Here is a 25341-nt window from a genome sequence, read left to right on the forward strand (position 1 = left end):
CATTCCTTCTCTCCAGAGATGCTGCCTGACCCTCTGAGTTACTCCAGCATTTTGTGTCTATCTTCGGTGTAAACCAGCATCTGCAGTTCCTTCCTACACATATCGATTCAACGCCAACTTGGTGGCAAGGGATGAAAGTAGTTTGACACTAAAACTAACAGTCATCTTTAAAATAGTGCAGTGCTTTTAGAGACACTTTCAAGGGCAGACAGGGCCTCAGTTATAATTGGCATAACCAGAACACACCCCTAGCTCTGCACAGTTGGTGAGGAATATAGGGCAATTGTGGGATCTTTTTGTTCGGATCGTATCTCCGGTCGCTCTGCGGCCTAACATCATGGAGCTGGCGGCCTTGCTCGAGACTGACTTTGAGCCCCACCGCAGGGCCGTGGACTTATCATCGGAGTCTGCGATCCCTTGCCTGGGATCGACGCTCCAACCACGGCCTGCGGATTTCACCATCGAGGAGCTCGCAGTCTCGGGTACAGATTGATGTCGGGAAGCTCCAAGCTGTAGGAGGTTCGAACAGCCCTGACTTGGGAGTCCGATTGCCCAGTGTGGGGAGCTGAGACCCCCCCCCCCTCCCAATGCGGGAGCTTGATCGCCCCGATGCGGAGGGCCTGACCACCGGTTGCAGGACCCAGGATCGCCCCGACAACGGAAGGTTCAAGTGCCCCGGTCACTGGAAAACAAAGAAGGGAAGAGGATTGAACTTTTTTTGCCTTCCATCACAGTGAGGAATGTGGGAGTCGCTGTGGTGGATGTTCATGGTAAAAATGTATTCGGGTGTCTTGTTGCTCTTTATTGGCATGACTGTATGGCAATCTGAATTTCACTGTACCTTAATTGGTACATGTGACAATAAACAAACCTTGAGCAAACAAACTTTGAAACCGTTTGACCAAGGACTCATGGTTTAGACAGAGAAAGACCACATCCTCCATTCAGCGACACAGACACATGAAATCAGAGGCAAGGGGTTCAGGAATAAAATCTGCTCATTCACAAGGTAGAGAAAGCGTAGAAACCACTTCCCCTAGAAAGTAGAAACACGGAACTGCAGATGCTGTTTTTCACAAGAGTACGTACACAAAGTGCTGAGTAACTCAGTGGGCCAGGCAGCATCTCTGGAGAACTTGGACAGGTGACGTTTCGTGTTGGGACACTTTTTCAGACTTAAGAAGTCCCAACCTGAAACGTCACCCTATGCAAGTTCCGCTAACCCGCTGAGTTACTCCAGCACTCTGTGTCCATGTTCTCCACAGATGCTGCCTGACCCGCTGAGTTACTCCAGCACTTTGTATCCTTTTCTCTACCAAGTAACTGGGGGAGGAGTGGGGTTGTGCAGTTCAAAGTGTTTTTATTCATCCTGAGGTGTGTGTTGCAGGCAAGACTGGCCATTTATGGCCCTGCCTAATTAACGTTGTACTCAGATACCAAGACCATTGCAGAGGGAAGTCACGGGTCACTCTGTCAGTCTGGAGTCACATCTCGGCCAGACAAGGAGAGAACGATCGGTTTCCCTCACCAAACACCAGGAGAGAAACAGATGGAATTTTACGACAAGCCACGAGCTTTGTGACTATGATTACCGATGCTGACTTATTTTATTCCAGATTTATTCAATCAACTGAGTTTAAATTGCCCAGCTGTTGTGTCTGGATTTGAATTTATGCTTCCAGATAATCAATTTAGTCTTCTGAATTACTAGGCTGGGAACTGAGTATTAGGCTACCGTATGCCTGTTCAGGACTGAGCTGACATTATTGTGTGGGAATGGAGACCAAAGGGAAGGCAACACGGATTATATCCACAATCCTGCCAAATGTGATATGGGGTGATTATTGGACAGATGTGTGGGTAACAAGGGTTTCAAGGGATAGGGTCGTAGAGTCATACAGTGTGGAAACAGGCCCTTCAGCCCAACTTGTCCACACCGACCAACTTGTCCCATCTACACAAGACCAGTTTGCCAATCTGGTTTAGTATGGACAAGGTGGGCCGAAGGGCCTGTTTCTACGCTGCACACCGTAGCGTAGAAACTTCTATGACTCGAAGCTGGACATTCAGAATGATCTTCTCTGTGTCCATTCATGGTTATATTTTGGGAGACGTTTATGGCTGCAGACATGTTGAGATTCAAAGCCGGCAGACTTTGGCAGTATCCCTTACCCACTCAACCCAATCTCTCCCACGTGGATGCGATAGGTTGACTTGCACCTTTTGATGCTACACAACGTTGTACAGACCTCCTGATAAGTGGTGTTTGAAGCAAGGGTTCACTGCGCACGTCTGTAAACGGGGTCCAGTGATATTTCCGTGCATCTCTGAAGGGGCTTCTTCCTTTGCTTTGCCTCTAACGTTCTCTCACCACCGCTCCTCACTTCACCCTGTGCGTCGCCACGGAAGCATGGAGAGCAGTCGGTCGGGTCCTTTCAATTCCAGATTGAAGATAGACACAGAGTGCTGGAGCAACTCAGCGGGTCAGGCAGCATCTCTGGAGAAAAGGAATGTGACGTTTTGCGTCAAACCCTTCTTCAGACTGAAAGTAGGGATGGTGGGGGGGGGGGGGGGGGGGAGGCGCATTAGGAGAATAGACCAGTGAGGAGAAAAGGCCAGAACAAATCAGGACCAGCAACAGATGATCGCAGGCAGGGTGGAGCCCACAATGGTCCATTGCTGGCTGGCGGTACAGGCGGCCAAATTCTTCCAAACTTAGGGTCGAAGCTTTGGTTTTGGGTTTCCTGCACTCTTTTTTCTCTTTCCCTCCTTTTCTCTTCCTTCATTGACCCTCTGCTCATTCTCCAGCTATCTAGATCGAAGTCTCAACCTCTCCTCTCTCCCTCCCTCTTCTCCGCCAAGGCCTGTGTGTCTTCTCTTTGTGCTTCAGACTCACACTTACATTACTCACACTGACACATTCAAATTGCCAATGAACAGGTGCACAGAGTTGCAAAATATAGACATTTCTGGAATGTAAGTGAGAGCTTTGATCAGCTTCTTTCCATCCGACATTGTGCAATATTGTTTTTGTAAATTCCTCACTTGTTCTCTGTTAAAATCCCTGGAGGTTTCTTTTGGAGCAAGTCAGCTAAAGAAAAGCGAAACCTAGCTCACTCCAATCTGCTTCTAACCGGTCTCCAAGTCGAGTCTAAGGATAATGTTAAGGCCCCGTCTGGCAAAAGGAAGGGGCTTTTTAAGGGCTAAATATTTCCCCAGCATGTTTTGCTTCGCAGGAGAAAGAATGATCATAAAAAAAGTGAGTGTGGGACAAAACCCTGTGAAATCCGAGCCTTCTTGCATTTGTTTCAGGCCTGGGAACTGAAGTCCAGTTTCACCCTCATCGTAGCATGATGTTGTGTCTGCCTAACTTCACAGCTCAAGCTAACACATGGAGAGGAAGAGATTCACTGAGGTTTTATGAGTGAATAGACTGTTCAATTTTGTGTTGGTCGGACTGCTCTGATCATTCGCTAACTGAATGAAGGGACTTGGGCCCATGTGGAAACCAGGCAGCAATTTGGAAATCGAGAGCCCAAAGCTTCTAATTGGCACAAGATCAGAGAGAATGCTAAGATAGGCCGCTGCTTATCAGCAGCACCACATCCAGCCTCGCCACACTGAAGTGATTGACCCTCATTCACAGATGATGTGGTGGGTCAGAAACCAGGAGACTGGCCTGTTGCATCTGTCACTAAGTACACATAGACTTTCCTTCATGTTCACATCTATCGTCTATTCTGCAATTGACGTTTGAGATTTGCAGAGGAATTGTCCGCACGTGCCTTGATCGAGAGAGTGGATTGAACAAATTTTTTAAATGAGTGAATTGAAAGGTTATCCTCGAAACTTTTAAACTCCCTGACCATAAACACATGGAGTCTGAGATGTATACCCTTTCTGAAGAGTATTTGCTCTAAAACTATGAAGCAAGAGATCTCCTTGAAGGTTACCCACTGGTGGATAAGGGCCTACTTGTCCCCGGCATTGGCCTGATTCCCAGTCCCTGGCCATTCTCACTGCAGAGACTCGGATTTAGTCACTTAGGTGATGTACCAGGGAGAGGCTGATGGGATGGAGCAGGGCAGCAGTCCGAGAAGAGGCTTGTTAGGAATCGCTTTAAATTCGTTATTTTCCACCCTTGAATTTTACGTTTCAATTCTTTATGTTGTTCAGTCAGGGTGTGTGGAAAGGACAGGAATCAGGACGAACTGTAAATCTTAAATTCCACGAGGGGTCAGAGAATTTTAAGATAAGGTCAAGAATTAGTTGGAAAGCTGTCTGCGGGAAGTGTTTAGTGCTGGGAGAGGCAGCCGGCATGGCTAATCTATTCTGGTTCCCACTTCAAATTTACAGCCCGGTTGTTGACATAACTGAGAACCAAAAGCAAGCTGCCAGCTTCAGTGCCAGACTCCAGACTCACCCTAATGTCGTCTCTCTGCCCCCCACCTCCACACTCTGCTCTCTCCCTCCCCCTCTCTCGCTCCCTCCCTTCCTCCCTCCCTCCCTCCCTCTCTCCCTTTCTCTGAGCCAGAACTCAGACCTAATAAAACCTGTCAGAATCACAGGACAACAATGGTCATTTTGTTCGAGCAGGGGGAGAAAGAATGGATTTCTCTTTTCAAAGAGCGAGAGGCTTTGGAGTCGTAGTGTGGGCCTCACACTCCTCGTGGAGCTGCCTGCTTATGTTGGCTCTGCAACCAAACTTCTGTAGCTGCGCCTGTTTAAAGAGGGGAAAAAAGAAACTTTTTTTTGGCAATGTGGCATTGAAGTGAGTTTGCTATTGAGAGTCAGCCACAGACGGCAGGCAGGTTGTGCTGTTTTATAGCTCAGTGAGAGGAAAGTGCACTTATGAGACAGATGGTTTTCATCTTGAGAGAGCACCAATTGGAGTTAGCATTTGAAAAGCCTCGGCTGTTAAGGAAACACTATCTCTCTTGTTTGTCTAAAGTAGAAGAATTTATTTTTTAAATTCTTTTTGCAAAAATATCAACTTCTGGTTTGACACAATCCAGCCTTTTCATAAATATGGTATGTGTTTCACCAGAATCAAATTATCTTTTTTTCCCAAGTATGCCAAAATATTACTCGTAATGGAAATTGCCCCGTAGTAAGGGAGGGGGGTTGGTTCAATATTCTTTTTTTTGTGCTTTTTCAGTGCGGGTTAAGCAGGGGGCAGTCAGCGTAGTGAGACAAGCTCCACATGCACTTTGAGTTGTTAGGAAGCACAGTGCTGATCTTACTGTGAGAGGCATCTTGTGGGCACATGTTTGACATGAGATTTCTTATTGCTATTTCTCTTTAAAGAAGTTGCATTTCTCTTCAACTCTGATAGACACAAAAAGCTGGAGTAACTCAGCGGGTCGGACAGCATCCCTGCAGAAAAAGAATAGGTGACATTTATAGGAGACGGTGAAGTTCTTCTGAAGAAGTGTCTCAACCTGAAACACCACCTATTCTTTTTCCCCAGAGATGCTGCCTGTCCCGCTGAGTTACTCCAGCTTTTTGTGTCTATCTTCCGTTTAAACCAGCATCTGCAGCTCCTTCCTACACTAAAATATAAGTTGTTGCAAGTGTTGTTAATATTCCAATGCTGTACAGGGGCGGCGCTGCACTGTTGGAGTGCCCCCTTTTGGATCAGACATTAGTCTGGACACACATGCAGATATAAAGGATCCTGTTACATCATTCCAAACTCCAGGATAGTTGGAGAAGTTTTAGGGTAGGGTAAGAATTGGTTGTGAAGCAGCATGTTTTGAGCAGTGGTCAGAGAAAGAGGGATGTGACTGTACGTAAGGCAGGAATGGACAAGCAAAATATTAAGATGCTGGAACCTCGGCCTTTGATGTTGTCCAACAGAGAGGAAGGTACCATCTGCCTGCATGATGTTGTCCAACAGAGAGGAAGGTACCATCTACCTGCATGATGTTGTCCAACAGAGAGGAAGGTACCATCTGCCTGCATGATGTTGTCCAACAGAGAGGAAGGTACCATCTACCTGCATGATGTTGTCCAACAGAGAGGAAGGTACCATCTGCCTGCATGGACATAAACACTGCAGGGAGGATGAGCAATCTGACCAGATCATCATGGGTATCAAGACCATGAAGGAGGAGTGAGTTGTAGGAGCAGTACAGTTGGGGGGGATAGACACAGTTCACTGCACCTTTCTGTGAGAATCCCAATGTTAAGGAATCCAGTTGTCAGGATCCACATAGTAGCCAACAACAGAGACAGAGCCAAGAAACCTGCAGAGGGATTAAGTCGGTTCCGATATTAATAAGCAGAGGCGCTGAGGTAATAATATCTGCTTCACCACCAGAGCCACATGCAAACGTACACAGATTCACATATATCTGCTGATTGAAGGAGTGGTCAATAGACAATAGACAATAGGTGCAGGAGTAGGCCATTCGGCCCTTCGAGCCAGCACTGCCATTCAATGGCATGTGAGAAAGGGATTGGTTCTTGGGAGACTGGTAACCGTGTGGAAGGAAGAGAGCCATTCAGCTGAGGGAGGCTTCATAGCAAATCACATCTAGGGGGTTCAAGTGAGGTGAACTTGTGGAATTTAAAGTGAAGCAACTAGACAATGGCAAACTGGGACTTGTCAAACAGAGGACATTACATTAACAAGGCAGCAGCCAAAGTAGGCAAGTGGTCATGTGGAAATTGAACCCACTCCATCTGATGTACAAGGTCATCCTAAGGAGATTGATAAATGAGTGGCATAGATGAATGGTTTAGATCGTATAGCCCTCACAGGGACATGGTTACATGGTGACCAAGGTGAGAAGTTGAATATCACAGAGCACAACTTGTAAATATAGGAGTGAGGGGTACCTCAAACAATATAAACAATGGCAACATATGTCTGGACATACCAGTGTATAGGAAGGACCTGCAGATGCTGGTTTATACTGAAGATAGTCACAAAATGCTGGAGTAACTCAGCATGTCAGTCTGAAGAAGGATTCGGACCCGAAACGTCACCTGTTCCTTCCCTCCAGAGATGCTGCCTGACCCGCTGAGTTACTCCAGCACTTTGTGTCTATCTGTACACAAAAGTCAGGAGCAGGAGCAGGTGCTGCGATAACATTAGCAAGTGTCTTCTGGAAAGCTCAGTACATTACATCCACCTGAACCCCTTTATCTGCACAAATCCAACTCCATCAAAGAATTCTGATAAATTGGTTAAACATGATCTCTCTTTTACAAAACCGTATTGATTTTGCCTCATTGTCTGGAAAAGTTTAAATGCTCTGTAATAATGTATTTAATAAAAACCTGCACCATTTTAACAAAGGCAGTGTTAAGGTAACTGACCTAAAGTATCTGTCTTTCTGTCTCCCACTTCATTTGAGCAACACTTAATGTAACATTAAATAGACTATCAATTATGAAACGAGGGCTGTAATAATCCGAGGAGACTTTCATCCCTCAGATTATTACATAAATCAGAAGAGATCTGGGCGGTTCTTTAGGATGTCTTAGGAATGATTTCAAGGTGATTTTCTCATATAGATTCGAGTAGGGAAATGGCTATTTTAGATGCAGTTTTGTGTAATGAAAGTGGATCAATAAGTAGTCCAGCGGGACCTTGTTCTGGGGGGAAGAGTGATGAGAGTACGATGGAATGGTCCATTGTTCTGGAATGCTAGCCAATGGGGCTGCTTCGTCTTGTGTTTTTGTTCCCAGCTGGTTCTCCATGCTCCTAGTATGTTGAAACCGGAGCCACAGAGGGTCGCTGCATGACAGGAGAAAGGACGACGAGATGACAGGCGTTGAGATCCCAGTTGCTGTGAATCCTGGGCGAGGTGGTGCAAAGGATGTTTGGCGTCCGATGGGGCCTTGCACACCAGCCTATGAGTGAAGAACTCTCTGCGAAGCTTGGCGGGTGCGATACCTGCGAGCACCGGCAGGAGATCCGTCGGAGTAGGGCGTAGGCAGCCAGTGATGATCCGCATGGTGTCGTTGAGGGTGGCGTCTAGCTTGCTGGAATGAGCGCTGCGGCACCGTGCTGGGGCGGCGTACTCAGCTGCGCTGTACACGAGTGCAAGAGCACTGGGTCGAAGAGTAGATGTCCTGGCGCCCCATGACGATCCGGCCAAGCAACGCAGGGGCTGCTGAGAGCTGCCAACTGCTTGCAGATGGCATGCAACTTAACCCATAGCATGTGCATGCCCAATGCAGCATGCAAGATGGAGACTCGCTGGTGTGTACACGTTGGACTTGGCGCACAGTCCCTGGACTCCCTTCAAGAACCAGATTAGTGACATGCCACATCTGCCTCTCAACAGCCAGCCAACACTCACGGCTACACCTCACATGACCCCATCCTTTAACATGTCACATCTGCCTCTCAACAGCCAGCCAACACTCACGGCTACACCTCACATGACCCCATCCTTTAATTTAATTTAGTGCCGAGATACAGCATGGAAACAGGCTCTTCAGCACATGGAGTCCACACCGACCAGCATCACCCCACACACTAACGCTATCCTACACACGAGGGACAATTTACAATTTCACCGAAGCCAATTAACCTACAAACCTGTACGTCTTTGGAGTGTGGGAGGAAACCGGAGCACCCGGAGAAAACCCACTTGGTCACAGGGAGAAGGTACAAACTCTGAACAGACAGCATTAGTCAGGATGAAACCAGGGTGTCTGGCACGAAAAGGCAACAACCCTACCACTGCGCCACCGAGCCACAAGAATGGGTTCCCATTCTTCTGAATGAGTTCACTGCACAGACACCCTCCTGATATCTCCACGATCCAAACACGGGCTCATTGAAACTTCATGTGCAAGATATGTTTTTAAAATTTATCTTTTGTCATTTCAATTTTATTAGTTTAGTTTAGTTTAGAGATACAGGCCCTTCATCCCACCAAGTCTGCGCCAACCAGTGATCCACGCACACTAACACTATCCTACGCACACTAGGGACATTTTACATTTATACCAAGCTAATTAACCTACAAACTTGTATGTCTTTGGAGACCCACATAAAACCAACACGGTCACAGAGAGAACGTGCAAACTTCATACAGACAGCACCCGTAGTTGGGATGGTTTCTTTAAATTAATTAGTAACAATATCATGTTTTATAGAGACTTATGATTTCAAAATCTCACATTTTCTTTAATATCCATTCTTCATTTTTGTTTGAACATTTCCAAATGTCTTCAGTCATGGGCAGGCCGGATCCCAGCAGGCAGTGTCGTGGTGGGGTCTCTGGGCAGATGTTATCAACCAGTCTATCTGAGTGAGCCACAGGGCCAAAGTGTCAGCCTTAAACTGAAGTGAAGCAACCTACCCAAAACTAGGAAGGATGGGTTGGCATGTGTTGGCTAAAGTATCTCAACATGTTGGGTCAGAATAGTGAACATGCAGTGGCATCCCTTTGATTTTCCATAATTCCCAACCAACTGACCTGTGACTGGAGAATGTCAGAAACCAACAAAGGATGACAAATGTGCAGGAAGGAACGGCAGCTGCTGGATTAAACCGAAATACACACAAAAAGCAGGAGTAACTCAGCGGGACAGGCAGCATCTCTGGAGAGAAGGAGTAGGTGACATTTCTATTCCTTTTCTCCAAAGGATGACAAACAATGGGATTCAGCGAGGAAAGGTAGAATAATAGAATAGAGTGATTGGTCAAAGTCAGCATGGATTTATGAAGGGGAAAGCAAGCTAGATTAATCTTTTGGAATCTTTTGAGGATGTAACAAGCAGAATGGATAAAGGAGAGCCAGTGGATGTGGTGCATCTGGACTTTCAAAAAGCCTTTGACAAGGTCCCACACAAGAGATTAGAGCACATGGTATTAGGGGTAAGGTATTGACATGGTTGGCAGACAGGAAGCAAAGAGCAGGAATTAACGGGTCCTTTTCAGAATGGCAGGCAGTGACTAGTGGGGTGCCACAAGGCTCGGTGCTGGGACCCCAGTTGTTTACAATATATATTAATGATTTAGACGAGGGAATTAAATGTAACATCTCTAAGTTTGTGGATGACACAAAGCTGGGTGGCAGTGTGAGGTGCGAGGAGAATGCTATGAGGCTGCAGGGTGACTTGGACAGGTTGGGTGAGTGGGCAGATGCATGGCAGATGCAGTTTAATGTGGATAAATGTGAGGTTATCAACTTTGGTGGCAAGAACAGGAAGGCAGATTATTATCTAAATGATGTCAGATTAGGAGAAGGGGAGGTGCAACGAGACCTGGGTGTGCTTGTACATCAGTCACTGAAAGTAAACATGCAGGTACAGCAAACAGTGAAGAAAGCTAATGGCATGTTGGCCTTCATTGCAAGAGGATTTGTGTTTAGGAGCAAGGAGGTCCTATTGCAGTTGTACAGGGCCCTAGTGAGACCACTGGAGATATCAGGAGGGGGTATGGACAGAGAGTGGGTGTGATCTTCCACGATTCTCTAGATCCTGCAAATGTTCCAGCAACTTGGGAAACAGAGAATGTAATGCGACATTTTGAGAAAGGAAGGAAGTGCATAACCTCAGTCATTAGGAAAATACAGCAATCTATTACTAGTGGAAAAAGGAAGAATACACTGCATAAAGGAGATTGCAGTTGGTCAGAATCAGTGCAGATTTATGAAAGGGAAATCACATTTAATAGACCGATCTGAGTTTTCTGAGAATACAATGACTGGGATGGATTACCCTATTGGGAGATGCAGTAGAGTAGTGGATGTAGTAAATTTGGAATACATTTGGTATTCCAAAGGGTATTTCAGAAAGTGCCAGATGAACGATTACTCTGCAAGATCAGTGCTCATGAATTGAAGATGGCATTGCAATGGATTGAAGCTTAGTTTACAGATCAAAAAACAAGGAGAATGAATGAAAAGGTCATTTTTGACTTGGCAGGTAGTGGTGGGGTGCCAGTGCTGGGGCCAAGGTGTTTGCAATGGTACAAGTCATATTATCATAGTCATAGAGTCATACAATATGGAAACAGGCCATTTGGCCCAACTTGCCCATGCTGACCAACATGCCCCATCTACACTAGTCCAGCTGCCTGCATTTGGCTCATATCCCTCTAAGCCCAGTACTTGTCTAAATGTTTCTTAAACATTTTGATAGTACCTGCCTCAATGACCTCTTCCAACACACTTTATGTAAAAAAGTTGTCCCTCAAGTTGCTATTCGATCATTCCCCCTTCACTTTAAACCTATGTCCTCTGGTTCTCGATTCCCTTACACTGTGCATCTATCCAATCTATTCCTCTCATGATCTTATACACCTCTATAAGATCACCCATATAACATATAACATATAACAACTACAGCATGGAAACAGGCCCGTCCGGCCCTACCAGTCCACGCCGACCATTCTCCCTGACCTAGTCTCATCTACCTGCACTCAGACCATAACCCTCCAATCCCCTCCTATCCATATACCTATCCAATTTACTCTTAAATAATAAAATCGAGCCAGCCTCCACCACTTCCACCGGAAGCCCATTCCATACAGCCACAACCCTCTGAGTAAAGAAGTTCCCCCTCATGTTACCCCTAAACCTTTGTCCCTCAATTCTGAAGCTATGTCCCCTTGTTGGAATCTTCCCCACTCTCAAAGGGAAAAGCCTACCCACGTCAACTCTGTCCGTCCCTCTCAAAATTTTAAAAACCTCTATCAAGTCCCCCCTCAACCTTCTACGCTCCAAAGAATAAAGACCCAACCTGTTCAACCTCTCTCTGTAGCCTAAGTGCTGAAACCCAGGCAACATTCTAGTAAATCTCCTCTGTACCCTCTCCATTTTGTCGACATCCTTTCTATAATTTGGCGACCAGAACTGCACACCATACTCCAGATTTGGCCTCACCAATGCCCTGTACAATTTCAACATTACATCCCAACTTCTATACTCGATGCTCTGATTTATAAAGGCAAGCATACCAAACGCCTTCTTCACCACCCTATCCACATGAGATTCCACCTTCAGGGAACAATGCACAGTTATTCCCAGATCCCTCTGTTCCACTGCATTCCTCAATTCCCTACCATTTACCCTGTACGTCCTATTTTGATTTGTCCTACCAAAATGCAGCACCTCACACTTATCAGCATTAAACTCCATCTGCCATCTTTCAGCCCACCCTTCCAAAAGGCCCAAGTCTCTCTGTAGACTTTGAAAATCTACCTCACTATCAACTACTCCACCTATCTTAGTATCATCTGCATATTTACTAATCCAATTTGCCACACCATCATCCAGATCATTAATGTAAATGACAAACAACAGTGGACCCAACACAGATCCTTGGGGCACTCCACTAGACACTGGCCTCCAACCTGACATACAATTGTCAACCGTTACCCTCTGGTATCTCCCATTCAGCCATTGTTGAATCCATCTTGCAACCTCACTATTAATACCCAACGATTTAACCTTCTTAATCAACCTTCCATGTGGAACCTTGTCAAATGCCTTACTGAAGTCCATATAGACAACATCCACAGCCTTGCCCTTATCAATTTCCCTGGTCACCTCTTCAAAAAATTCAAGATGATTAGTCAAACATGACCTTCCAGGCACAAATCCATGTTGACTGTTTCTAATCAGGCCTTGATTATCCAAATAATTATATATATTGTCCCTAAGTATCTTTTCCATTAATTTTCCCACCACAGACGTCAAACTAATAGGTCTATAATTGCTAGGTTTACTTTTAGAACCTTTTTTAAACAAAGGCACAACATGCGCAATGCGCCAATCTTCCGGCACCATCCCTGTTTCTAATGACGTTTGAAATATTTCCGTCATAGCCCCTGCTATTTCTGCACTAACTTCCCTCAATGTCCTAGGGAATATCCTATCAGGACCTGGAGACTTATCCACTTTTATATTCTTCAAAAGTGTCCGTACCTCCTCTTCTTTAATCCTCCTAATTTCCATCACTACTCTACTTGTTTCGCTTACCTCACATAATTCAATATCCTTCTCCTCGGTAAATACCGAAGAAAAGAAATTGTTTAATATCTCCCCCATTTCTTCCGGCTCAGCACATAGCTGTCCACTCTGACTCTCTAATGGACCAATTTTATTCCTCACTATCCTTTTGCTATTGACATATCTGTAGAACCCCTTGGGGTTTACTTTTACATTACTTGCCAAAGCAGCCTCATATCTTTTTTTCGCTTTTCTAATTTCCTTTTTAAGATTCCTTTTACATTCTTTATATTCCTCAAGAACCTCATTTACTCCCTGCCGCTTATATTTATTGTATATCTCCCTCTTTTTCCGAACCAAGTGTCCAATTTCCCTGGAAAACCACGGCTCTTTCAAATTATTATTCTTTCCTTTCCACCGAACAGGGACATAAAGACTCTGTACTCTCAAAATTTCACCTTTAAATATCCTCCATTTCTCTATTATATCCTTTTCATAAAACAACAATTTCCATTTCACTCCTTTTAAATCCTTTCTCATCTCCTCAAAATTAGCCTTTCTCCAATCCAAAATCTCAGCCCTTGGTCCAGATTTGACCTTCTCCATAATGATATTGAAACTAATGGCATTATGATCACTAGACCCAAAGTGCTCCTCAACACATACCTCCGTCACCTGACCCATCTCATTTCCTAACAGGAGGTCCAACACTGCCCCTTCTCTGGTAGGCACCTCTACGTATTGCTGCAAAAAACTATCCTGCACACATTTTACAAACTCCAAACCATCCAGCCCTTTAACAGAATGTGATTCCCAGTCTATATACGGAAAATTGAAATCACCCACAATCACCACTCTGTGCTTACTACTAATATCTGCTATCTCCTTACATATTTGCTCTTCCAATTCTCGTTCCCTATTTGGCGGTCTATAATACACCCCTATAAGTGTTGCTAAACCTTTCTCATTTCTGAGTTCCACCCAAACAGCCTCCTTAATCGAGCCTTCTAGTCTGTCCTGCCAAAGCACTGCTGTGATATCCTCCCTGACAAGCAATGCAACACCCCCACCTCTTGCCCCTCCGATTCTATCACATCTGAAACAATGAAATCCTGGAATATTTAATTGCCAATCGCAACCCTCCTGCAACCATGTTTCACTGATCGCCACAACATCATACTTCCAGATGTCAATCCAGGCTCTAAGCTCATCCACCTTTCTTACAATGCTCCTAGCATTAAAATATACACATTTAAGGGACCCATCATTTCTTATTCTCAGTTTATTTCTTTTCCCTTCTTTCTCTCCTACATATTGGGTCTGAGTGTTTCTCTTTTCTGCCTCCTGCCTCACACACTGCCTATTAGCTATCTGTGTTTGAGTCCCTCCCCCCAACCGTACTAGTTTAAAGTCTCCGCAGTTATTTTAGCAAATCTCCCCGCCAGGATATTGGTTCCCCTCGGGTTCAGATGCAACCCGTCCTTTTTGTACACCCCCCATATCCCTGCACTCCAAGCAATAGAGCCTGCTCAACCTCTCCCTGTAGCTCAGGCCCCAGAGTCCTGGCAACATCCTCGTAAATATTTCCTGCACCCTTTCCAGCTGAACAATATCTTTCCTATAAGTGAAGAGACTGAGTATGTATCTCAGCACCTCACACAAACCTTGGTTCAAAGATTAGTTTAGTTTAGAGATACAGCGCGGAAACAGGCCTTTTCGGCCCACTGAGTCCGCACCGACCAGCGATCCCCGCACATTAACACTGCTCTACACACACACTAGGGACAATTTTACATTTATACCAAGCCAATTAACCTACAAACCTGTACGTCTTTGGAGTGTGGGAGGAAACTGAGGATCTCAGAGAAAATTCACGCAGAACAGGGAGAACGTACAAACCCCATATAGACAAGCACCCGTAGTCAGGATCGAACCCGGGACTCTGGCGCTGTAAGGCAGTAGCTCTACCGCTACGCCACCGTGCCATCCTAAAGTTCTAGTAGTTTCATCAAAGAAATATATGCAGAATAAGTGATTGGATGTGAAGACAGCAGACGGAGGAGCATTGTGAGGGGAATGTGGTTATCCATGTTAGCAGGATGATCAGACAGACAGAGCACTATGTCACCAGTATGACACTACCGTCTGATTCTACTTGTGCACACGGGCCCAAGCAACAGAGTGAGTGAGACCAGCAGGCAGGCAGGGCAACAGGTCAGCAAGGTAAATGGGACTTTGGCCTTCAGTTCAAAAGGAATGGATTACTAGAGTAAGGAGGTTCTGCAGCAGCTTTGCAGGTCTTTGATCAGTCATGGAGTTATATAGTTGTGGAAACATGCCTTTCGGCCCAACTTGCCCACACCGACCAACATATCTCATCGACACTAGTCCCACCTGCCTGTGATTGGCCCATATCCCTCTAAACCTGTCCTATCCATGAACCTGTATAATTGCTTCTTAAATGTTGCGATAGTCCCTGCCTCAACTCCCTCCTCCGGCAACTTATTCCATACATCCATCACCCTTTGTGTGAAAAGGGTACCCCTCAGATTCCTATAAAATCTTCTCCCCCTCACCTTAAACCTATGTCCTCTGGTTTTCCATTCCCCTACTCTGGGCAAGAAACTCTGTGCATCTACCCGATCTATTCCTCTCATGATTTTGCACACCTCTACAAGATCACCCCTCATTCTCCTGCATGTATGTACATTGTTTGATCTCCTTCCTTACCTTACAAATGTAGAGTTTATTAGTTTGTTTCCTCAGCTGTGTCAAATGAGGAAGTTTGAACAGAGAAAGTTCTCTGGAATTTGGCCTTGCCAAGTGTGCAGGCAAACAGGAAAGGGCCACAAGTGATATTTGTAAATGTAGATCATTATGCATCGGGATCCTGATGCAGGGGATTGCATGTCTGACTCTTGGGGCCGAGGCCTTTAAAACTCTGCTTGTAAATTCCATTGGCCTGTTTACAGACTTTCCCCAGAGCGAAGCAAAGTTGCAAACATGCAAGTTATTCAATAACTGCGTCGCTGGACAAAACAGGTGAATTACAAAGTCAGAGCAAAACTGATGATGGGTGGCATCCAACAAGTCCACTCCACCTCAGCCGCTGGCAGCTGTTGTGCTTTTCAGGAACATCATAAAACCAGCTCCTTTGGCTGGTTGCTGCCATGACAGAACAGTCTCGTCTGTGTTCCTGTGTTTCTGTAGATGAGATATGTTGGTCGGTGTCGGCTGTGTTCCTGCCAACTTTGGGCTGGCACTCAACACAGCAGGCAGAGGCAAGGCATGGCCATCAAGTCCTCCCGACTGACCCTGCCAAGCAAATGGGTCAGGGTTCATCTGTACTTTGCAGGAAAGGGCTAGGATGTTGGGATTAAGGTCGAGTTTTATGGTCAATGTCAAAATCAGAGATCTGAGAGATCACTGCCTCAATGTTGGAAGTGAGAATCAAACTCTGAGGTTTGTGATGAGAGTTGAGAAGTCACAGTTATTATTAAGATCTAACATTATAGATGCAAAGATTTGGGAGAAGTTAGTTTTAGTTTTAAAGTTAATTGATTAGGAATAGTGCTGTTAGTTTAAGTTAATTTCATTAGATAGATTTAGCATTAAAAATTATCTTCCAGTGAGGCTTTTAATGTTAGCTCTTCAGTTTATGAGTTGGAGTGTTAGTTAGGATTTAGAGTTACGGAATTAAGTTAGGGTTACAACTTAACCATTTGGGTGAGTGCTAGCCATTGGATTTGAGTTAGTGGATCACGAGATAGTCAAGCTTAGGCCATTAGGGGTAATATAGTTGTCCAGAGATGCTGCCTGACCCGCTCAGTTACTCCAGCTTTTTGTGTCTATCTTCGGTTACACCAGCATCTGCACTTCCTTTCAACATACTTTGATAAAGTCTTCTCATCCCATTTCCTTTAGGGCTTAAACTTACTGAACTTTCTTAACTTCTTTTCAAATCAGAAGTACCCTGGCCCTCACTGTAAAACGTTTCCTGTCCTCACTTTGCCCTTTCCAAGGGCACAAACATGATCTCAGCTTCTCAGTGACAAATTGTCAACGCAACTCGGTCTGTTACTTGATCAGAACTCAACTGGAGCTCAGAAACCACAGATCCATACACCACTGAAACAGAAAAGTCACTGATCCATGTTCTCCAGTGATGCTGCCTGACCCGCTGAGTTACCCCAGGATTTTGTACCTATCCATGTTCTCCAGAAATGCTGCCTGACCCGCTGAGTTACCCCAGGACTTTGTACCTATCCATGTTCTCCAGAGATGCTGCCTGACCCGCTGAGTTACCCCAGGACTTTGTACCTATCCATGTTCTCCAGAGATGCTGTCTGACCCGCTGAGTTACCCCAGGAGTTTGTACCTATCCATGTTCTCCAGAGATGCTGCCTGACCCACTGAGTTACCCCAGCACTCTGTGTCCTTTTAGCTGAACCAGCTCTGCTGTTTCCAACATTACAAAACTGACTACAATTCAAAGCTATTCAATTGGCTGTGGAATTCTGAAGGATGACCTCAGGCCATGAGGTGCTATATGAATGAAGCATTTTTGGGTCATGAGTGCACAGTAACTAAAGTCTACCATCACCTCTAGTTCTCTCCCAGTCCTTCTGTGAGTTGGTTCAGCAGCATTTCCCAAGTGCACATAATCCTTCCACAATGCTGAACGGTGCACTCATCTCAAATGGATTGCATCAGTCCTGCCATTTACATTTCCTGTTGAACTTTTCTATAACTGATGGCCAGCATCAACAAATGGGTTTTTCCCAAGTTTACACATAAGATTTCCCAAGTTAAAGAATCACAGTGAATTTCTGCATCCTTTCACTGTGCAACCCTATGTTCTATGAAGAGTTCAGGTTGTGTTCAGTCTGATGAAGGGTCACGACCCAAAACGTCACCTGAGTTTGAGTTGAGTTTGAGTTTAGAATATTGTCACGTGTACCAGGGTACAATGGAAAGCTTTTGTTGCATGCTAACCAGTCCGGGGAAAGACAACACTGAAGATGGGTCCCGACCCGAAACGTCACCCATTCCTTCTCTCCAGAGATGCTGCCTGTCCCACTGAGTTACTCCAACATTTTGTGTCTATCTTCGGTGTAAACCAGCATCTGCAGTTCCTTCCTACACATGATTACAATCGAGCCATCCACATTGTGCAAACACATGATAAAGAGAATAACATGAATAACGTTTAGTGCAAGATAAAGTCTGGTAAAGTCCGATTAAAGAAAGTCTGAGAGTCTCCAATGAGGTAGGTAACAGCTCAGGAACGCTCTCTAGTCCTATCATTATTCTGCCAAGATGTTGCATGGCGTGCTGAGTCACGCACGCACGCACGCACGCACATTGTGTCTTTTTTGTAGACCAGAATCTGAGGTCCTCTGTACCTCTCTTCTTTAGAAAGGGTCACGTCTGCTTCTCAAGTGAAGGTGAACGATCCAACAAGCTGTTATCGTGGAGTACCTGGAGACATCTCCAGACATCCTCTCCCCTGTAACTGTTTACCCACCAACTGCACTAAAGACAATGGTCAGGACATTAATATGTTACTGTTTGTGGCACCTTGCTGTGCAAAACATAGAAACATAGAAACATAGAAAGTAGGTGCAGGAGGAGGCCATTCGGCCCTTCGAGTCAGCACCACCATTCAGTGTGATCATGGCTGATCATCCACAATCAGTAACCTGTGCCCAACTTCTCCTCATATCCCTTGATTTCACTAGCCCCCAGAGTTCTATCTAAATCTCTCTTAAACTCATCCAGTGTATGGCTCTATGTATGGCTCTATGTATGGCTCTATGTACTTCCCTGTCTGTCTGCCCTCCATTCAGTGTCTCCTGAAAGCTTATTCCTTTGGACAACACCCCTCGTATATCCTTACGTAGCTCAGCATTGATTGGTGTTTGAAACAGCTTGGGACCATTCCACCATGTCAAAGCTGCCATAAAGATGGAAAGTGTTGATGGGCCAGCATCTGTCCAATCCATTGAGTTACTCCAGCTTTTTGTGTCGATCTTTGGTTTAAACCAGCATCTGCAGTTCCTTCCTACCCATGAAAAGTGATGATGTTGTGTTGAATTGACCACACCTGAAACAGGAACCATCAATGGAAACTGAAGCACAGCCTTTCATTGTAATCAGCGTAATTTCCTCAAACATTTGATGCATCATTTGCAGATTTGTTCTGATCATTCATTTTATTATTGAACCTGGACAGGTACATGGATAGGAAAGGTTTAGACGCATATGGGCCAAATGCGGGCAGGTGGGACTAGCGTAGATGGGGCATTTTGGTCAGCATAGGCAAGTTGGGCTGAAGGGCCTGTTTCTGTGCTGTATGACTCTATGGCTCTCTGACTTTAATTGCCTTTTCTTTTCACCTCTTTTTCCCCATTTAGGATTTACCTTAAACATGACTTCTTCAGACAACTCATTCTGCCACCTTCTTTGGCCAGATGTCCATTGTGTTTGAGTAAACCCATGTCCTGTACCTTCTTAGACCCGTTATTGTTCTTCAGGACAGACACTACCGAGCTGCTGTTGTCAATCTTCTGGTGTTAGCTTAATGGGTCTCAGGTTGAGTATTAGATATTTGTGTCCGAAGATAGACACACAATGCTGGAGTAACTCAGCGGGACAGGCAGCATCTCTGGATAGAAGGAGTTCTTTGGAAAGAACCTCTCTCCAGAGATGCTGCCTGTCCCGCTGAGTATCTCCAGCATTCTGTGTCTTATCTTGTTATAATCTGGAGGTGATTCTCACTGATGGTGCCCAAACTCACAAGAAGGTTGGAGCTGGGAACAGTTGCATTCTGCACAGCGTAGACACCATGGGAGATGAAGGGTTACACCTAAAATATTTTCTTGGGGTAGAATAATTCATTCTATTTTTTGGCAGGAAACACAAAGCTGAGACTTTTGGCAAAAATGATTGTGTTGTGGCAGTCATCTGGGGCACAGAGCCATCACCTCATTTGCCAAGTGTTACTGTAGATTGTATCGAAGAAGTGAGCGTTGCATTTTGTGACACTTTGGTGGTGCTACTGTGAAGTGGCAGCATTCCAGACCCAGCAGCACTGTGGTCAGATCTGCCAGATGTGGATGGTCAGATCCAGCTGTGCATGATCAGAGATGCCAGATGTGAATGGTCAGACACAGATGTGAATGGTCAGATGAATGCCTGCACAAGTGTTGGCTGCAAGGGCCTCATTGATGTCCGACCACCCAGTCGGGGAAGGTCCACCATGTAAAGTGTTTGTGGATCATTGGAGTTTTTCTCACTTCTCTTCCTTTTCCCTGTTTCACTGCAGGCCCTGCAGGCAGCCAGGCAACTCTTACTTCATCAAGCAACAGGCCTCAACTCCCCGAACACAAACGAGAAGCAACAGCAAACAGTCCAGGTCTGTACTATACAACATTCACCGTATACAGAGTGGTTCAGACAACAGATGGGAGCTCAGACCACAGTGGTGATCTGTCAGTAGTGTGCTGCATTATTCTCTGAGTCGAACAGTACCAAATTAAAGGAAATAGTCTCCTGTTAATGAATGCTTACTGTACAGCAAGCTGACACTGGGCAGTCACAGACTGTCACGCGACAGTTGGAAGTGAAAATAGGTTATTTTGACCCAATGTTTACTGACCAGGACCTGACACTGAGACAGGCACAGGCCACACTGAATCAAACAGGAGTGAACTGTACAGCAACAAACTGTAGCCGCTGGAAGCAGCAGTCAGTTAGACAGTGTCTGTGCGGAGGGAAGCTGTAATAACACCTCAGCTCAATGTCACTTCATCAGCAGTTAACACTGTGCACCGACCACACAGGGGCTAACGCTGAACCACAGGCTCAGTAGAATAGGATTGGAGCTCCAGTTTGGGGGTGAAATTTAAAGCTCAGTGTGAGTGGGCAGGGGGGAACAGAGCAAATAATGACTGTGGGAATGTTATTCATTGGAAAGTGAGATCCCTGCCCTGGGGTTGTACTGGTCAGTTCAACGTATCATGTGATTCCCAATGCTAAAATTCTCATATCAAACTGCACAGACCCCTCAGGATGTGGCCCTGGCTCCTGGGATGTTGATGAGCATGTTGCAAAAATAAAATACTGCAGATTGACAAATATCATCCTAGCTTACTGACAGCCAGATGTGGGTGGGCAGGTGTGGATGGGCAGGTGTGGATGGGCAGATGTTGATAGGCAGATGTGGATGGGCAGATGTTGATGGGCAGGTGTGGATGGGCAGGTGTGGATTGGCAGATGTTGATGGGCAGATGTTGATGGGCAGATGTGGATGGGCAGGTGTGGGTGGGCAGGTGTGGGTGGGCAGATGTTGATGGGCAGGCATTGATGGGCAGGTGTGGATGGGCAGGTGTGGGTGGGCAGGTGTGGGTGGGCAGATGTTGACGGACAGGCATTGATGGGCAGGTGTGAATGGGCAGGTGTGGATGGGCAGATGTTGTTGGCCAGGTATTGATGGGCAGATGTTGATGGGCAGGTGTTGATGGACAGGTGTGGATGGGCAGATGTTAATGGGCAGATGTTGATGGGCAGATGTTGATGGGCAGGTGTTGATGGGCAGGTGTTGATGGGCAGGTGTGGATGGGCAGGTGTGGGTGGGCAGGTGTGCATGGACTGATGTTGATGGGCAGGTGTGGGTGGGCAGATGTGGGTGGGCAGACGTTGATGGGCAGGTGTTGATGGGCAGATGTTGATGGACAGGTGTGGATGGGCAGGTGTGGGTGAGCAGGTGTGCATGGGCAGATGTTGATGGGTTGGTGTGGGTGGGCAGGTGTGGATTGGCAGATGTGGATGGGCAGATGTGGATGGGCAGATGTTGATGGGCGTGTGGTCCTTGATCTGCTGCGAGTCACTGCCAGAGTCATGGGATACTTGCCACGATAGATCCATGACGATACACAACAGGAATTGACAGGGTAGTGTCGGACAGAGTGCAGCTGGTAGTGCTGCTGCCTCGCAGCTCCAGCTACCTGGACTCAGCCCTGACCCTGGGTGCTGTCTGTGTGGTGTTTGCATGTTCTTCTTTTGATCCTTTGAATTTCTTGCCACCTCCCAAAGACATGCAGATTGGTCAGTTGAGGGTCACTGCAAACTGTACCTGGAGTGTAGGGAATCAGGAACATCTGGGGGCAATGTGGGGAGATGGAAGTGAGGTGAGTGTAAATGTGCATATGATGCTTGTCTTGGCCTTGGTGGGGTGAAGAGTCTATCTCTATGCTGACTGACGTGATGTTATGCCATTAGATGATAGTGTACTGTTTCCAGCATTTGTGATCAAAACTGAGCTGGAGTTCCATACCCATGCTCTCTGTTGAAGAAGTTTTGTTGACTTGAGAAGTAACTACATTTACAACCAAACCCTCAGTGTGCTCAGGCACACTGTAACCCGACAGGTCTTGTAAATAGACACAACAAGCTGGAGTAACTCAGTGGGTCAGGCAGCATCTCTGGAGAGAAGGAATGGGTGGCGTCTTGGGCTGAGACCTTTCTTCAGACTGAGAGTCAGGGTAGAGGGAGTCTAGAGGTATGGAAGGGCAAGGTGTGAAATTGGCAGATCAAAGCAAACGATAATCAAGGAATTGTAGAATGGTTCAGAACGTGGAGATGCAATCAGCACCGAGAAAACACATGTGGCTGTGGTAGCAAGTCTGGGTTCAAACATGGTGGTGGAGCTTGTTATGGGAACAGCGCGCTCTGTGGCTCAGTACCGAGGATATAATACCCATGAGGCAGTAGCCAAGGGGATCCTGAATTAAAATGGCTGAACCCAAGGCTCGAGTGTAAAGCCTGGGTTAATTAGTTGTGTAGCTATAATGAAGCAGTTTACAGAAAGGAAGCACACTAACAAAACATGGTGTCAGATCGGGGCCTGTTTCAGGATTCGTCGAGAGTTGATTGGGTGCATGGCGACAGCGGACGACGTTTGTGAGTAAGTACTGCCGAGAGACGACTGTGCAGCCTACATTGTTTCCATTGACAGAGGGGCGGATTTATCAGGAACATGGATCAACTGAAGCCCCCTAGGCAACTGAATTTTGAGGCAAGGGACCTGCCAATGGAGTGGAGACAATGGAGGGAAGAGTTTGAGCTCTATGTTGATTTGAGCATGGAAGGGAAGGATGACAAGACAATGAGGAAACTGCTCATGTACCTAGTTGGACCGCAAGGGAGAGAGCTCTACCAAACGCTAGAGACACTGATGCCGGAGGGCAACGTACAAGAGGTTACGCTAGTGCAGGCTCTCGATGCTTTCGAACAGCATTGTCAAACCGTGCAGAAGGAGACCGTCGACAGGTATAGATTCTTTATGAGGAGCCAAGAGAGAGGGGAGACTTTTGATTAGTTTTTAATAGAACTGAAGCTCTTGGCAGCTCATTGCGGTTTCAGAGAGTTGAAGGATTCACTGATACGTGATAGAATAATATGCGGCATAAGGGATGACATGCTGTGGGAAAGACTTCTCCGAGAAACCTCACTTGGCTTAGAAAAGTGTGTGAAGGCATGCCAGGCCTCGGTGATGGCCAAGGCCAGAGTTGATGTCCTGTTAGGGGACCAGCAACAAGATGTCTGTGCAGTGAGGCAGGAGGGGAAACGGTACCAGCCAACCATAGAGTGCAAATACTGTGGATACAAACATGAGAGAAAGAAGGAGAAATGTCCGGCATATGGCAGGGAGTGTTTCAAATGCCATCAGAAAGATCATTTCATCTCACAATGCAGGGAAAACCAGTGGCAGCAGAAGAAAGAAAAGAAAGGGAAAAAACCTGTGCATGCAGTGGTGGAAGTGGAGAGTTCCAGTGATGAGTATGATGACAGTCAAGAGGATGATGACATTCACACAATGGAACTGCAACCAGAAGCAGGAAAAGCAGAAAGGGTGCACAGGGTTGAGGAGACTCAATTCCCAAAGAAAATCTTTGCGACCATGATGCTGAAAGGGAAGGAAGTAAAATTCCAGGTGGACAGTGGAGCCACATGTAACATCATTCCCAAGATGTATGCAAAGGATGTGGATGAAACCAAGCAAGTATTGTCCATGTACAACAATACGACAGTGGTGCCTCTTGGGAAAAGCAAGGTGAGACTGGTGAACCCAAAGAATGGAAGGAAATGTAGTCCTGGAGGAAGACTGCATTCCAACCCTGGGAAGCAGAGCAGCCCAGCAGATGGGGCTCATCTCAGTTTGTACAGAGAACATAATGACACTGAATGGTAGTGAAATCCCTCTGAACAAGGAAAGATTAATAGCGGAGTATGCCGATGTGTTTGAAGGGACAGGTAAATTTGAGTGCAAGTATCATCTGCTGGTAGCTGACAGCATAACGCCGGTGATCCACCCACCACGAAGAGTCCCTGTAGCCTTACGGAGTAAGCTGAAAGAGGAGATAGGCAGACTGACAGAAGTGGAAATAATTGCCCCAGTAAAGACCCACACACCATGGGTATCCAGCCTTGTGTGTGTAGAAAAGCCCAATGGGAAGTTGAGAGTGTGTTTAGACCCGAGGGATCTGAACAAGGGGCTTAAAGGAAGTCATTACCCAATGACGACGATGGAAGATGTCCTCACCGACCAAGGCCTTTAGCACGTTTGATGCCAAGAATGGGTTTTGGCATGTGGAACTAGATGATGAGAGTTCTCAGCTTACGACATCTAACACACCATATGGTATGAGTGCAGAAATCAAGGACTTTGTACAGAAATGCGAGACATGTCAAGCTCTAGGGAAAGAGCAACCAAAAGAAACACTGCATTCCCATGAAATTCCAGAGAGGCCATGGGCGAAGGTGGGGACAGATTTGTTCCACTTGGATGGAAGGAACTATTTGGTCACTGTGGACTATTTCTCAGGATATTGGGAAATAGACTATCTAGAGAAAACACTGGTAGTGAATGTCATCCATAAAATCAAAGGCCAGTTCTCAAGATATGGAATTCCAGGTCAGCTCATCACAGATAATGGGCCACAGTTCACAGCTGAGGAGTTCAAGAGATTTACCAAGAACATACGAGCGCATCACCCTATTATCCACAGAGTAATGGAAAGGCGGAGAGCAGTGTGAAAGTTGCGAAGTCATTGCTGAGGAAGGCTAAGGCTGCCAGAGCTGACCCTTACCTGAGCATACTAACTTTTCGCAACACACCAACACCTGGCATGAGTAGCAGTCCAGTTCAAAGATTGATGAACAGATGTACCAGGACCATTCTACCGACTACTCAGAGGCTGCTCAAACCTGAAATTCAGGAAAAGGTAGGAGATGAGTTGAGAGCAGCTAGAGACAGACAAGCAGACTACTACAACAGAGGATCTCAAGATCTGATTCCCCTGAAAGCTGGCCATCCAGTTCGAGTGAAGCCGACCGATAATCAACATCAGCCCTG

General features: G+C 46.0%; 1 protein-coding gene across 1 annotated transcript in view; it reads left to right on the forward strand.

Annotated features, from left to right (window-relative positions):
- Nucleotides 1–25341, forward strand: part of foxp4 (forkhead box P4) — a 319253-nt gene that overhangs the window by 151047 nt on the left and 142865 nt on the right. The window contains 1 exon segment of the mRNA XM_078420290.1: nt 20251–20340. Coding sequence (XP_078276416.1) covers nt 20251–20340 — 90 coding nt within the window.

Source organism: Rhinoraja longicauda, chromosome 24 (genome assembly GCF_053455715.1).
Source record: "Rhinoraja longicauda isolate Sanriku21f chromosome 24, sRhiLon1.1, whole genome shotgun sequence".
Lineage (NCBI taxonomy): Eukaryota > Metazoa > Chordata > Chondrichthyes > Rajiformes > Arhynchobatidae > Rhinoraja > Rhinoraja longicauda.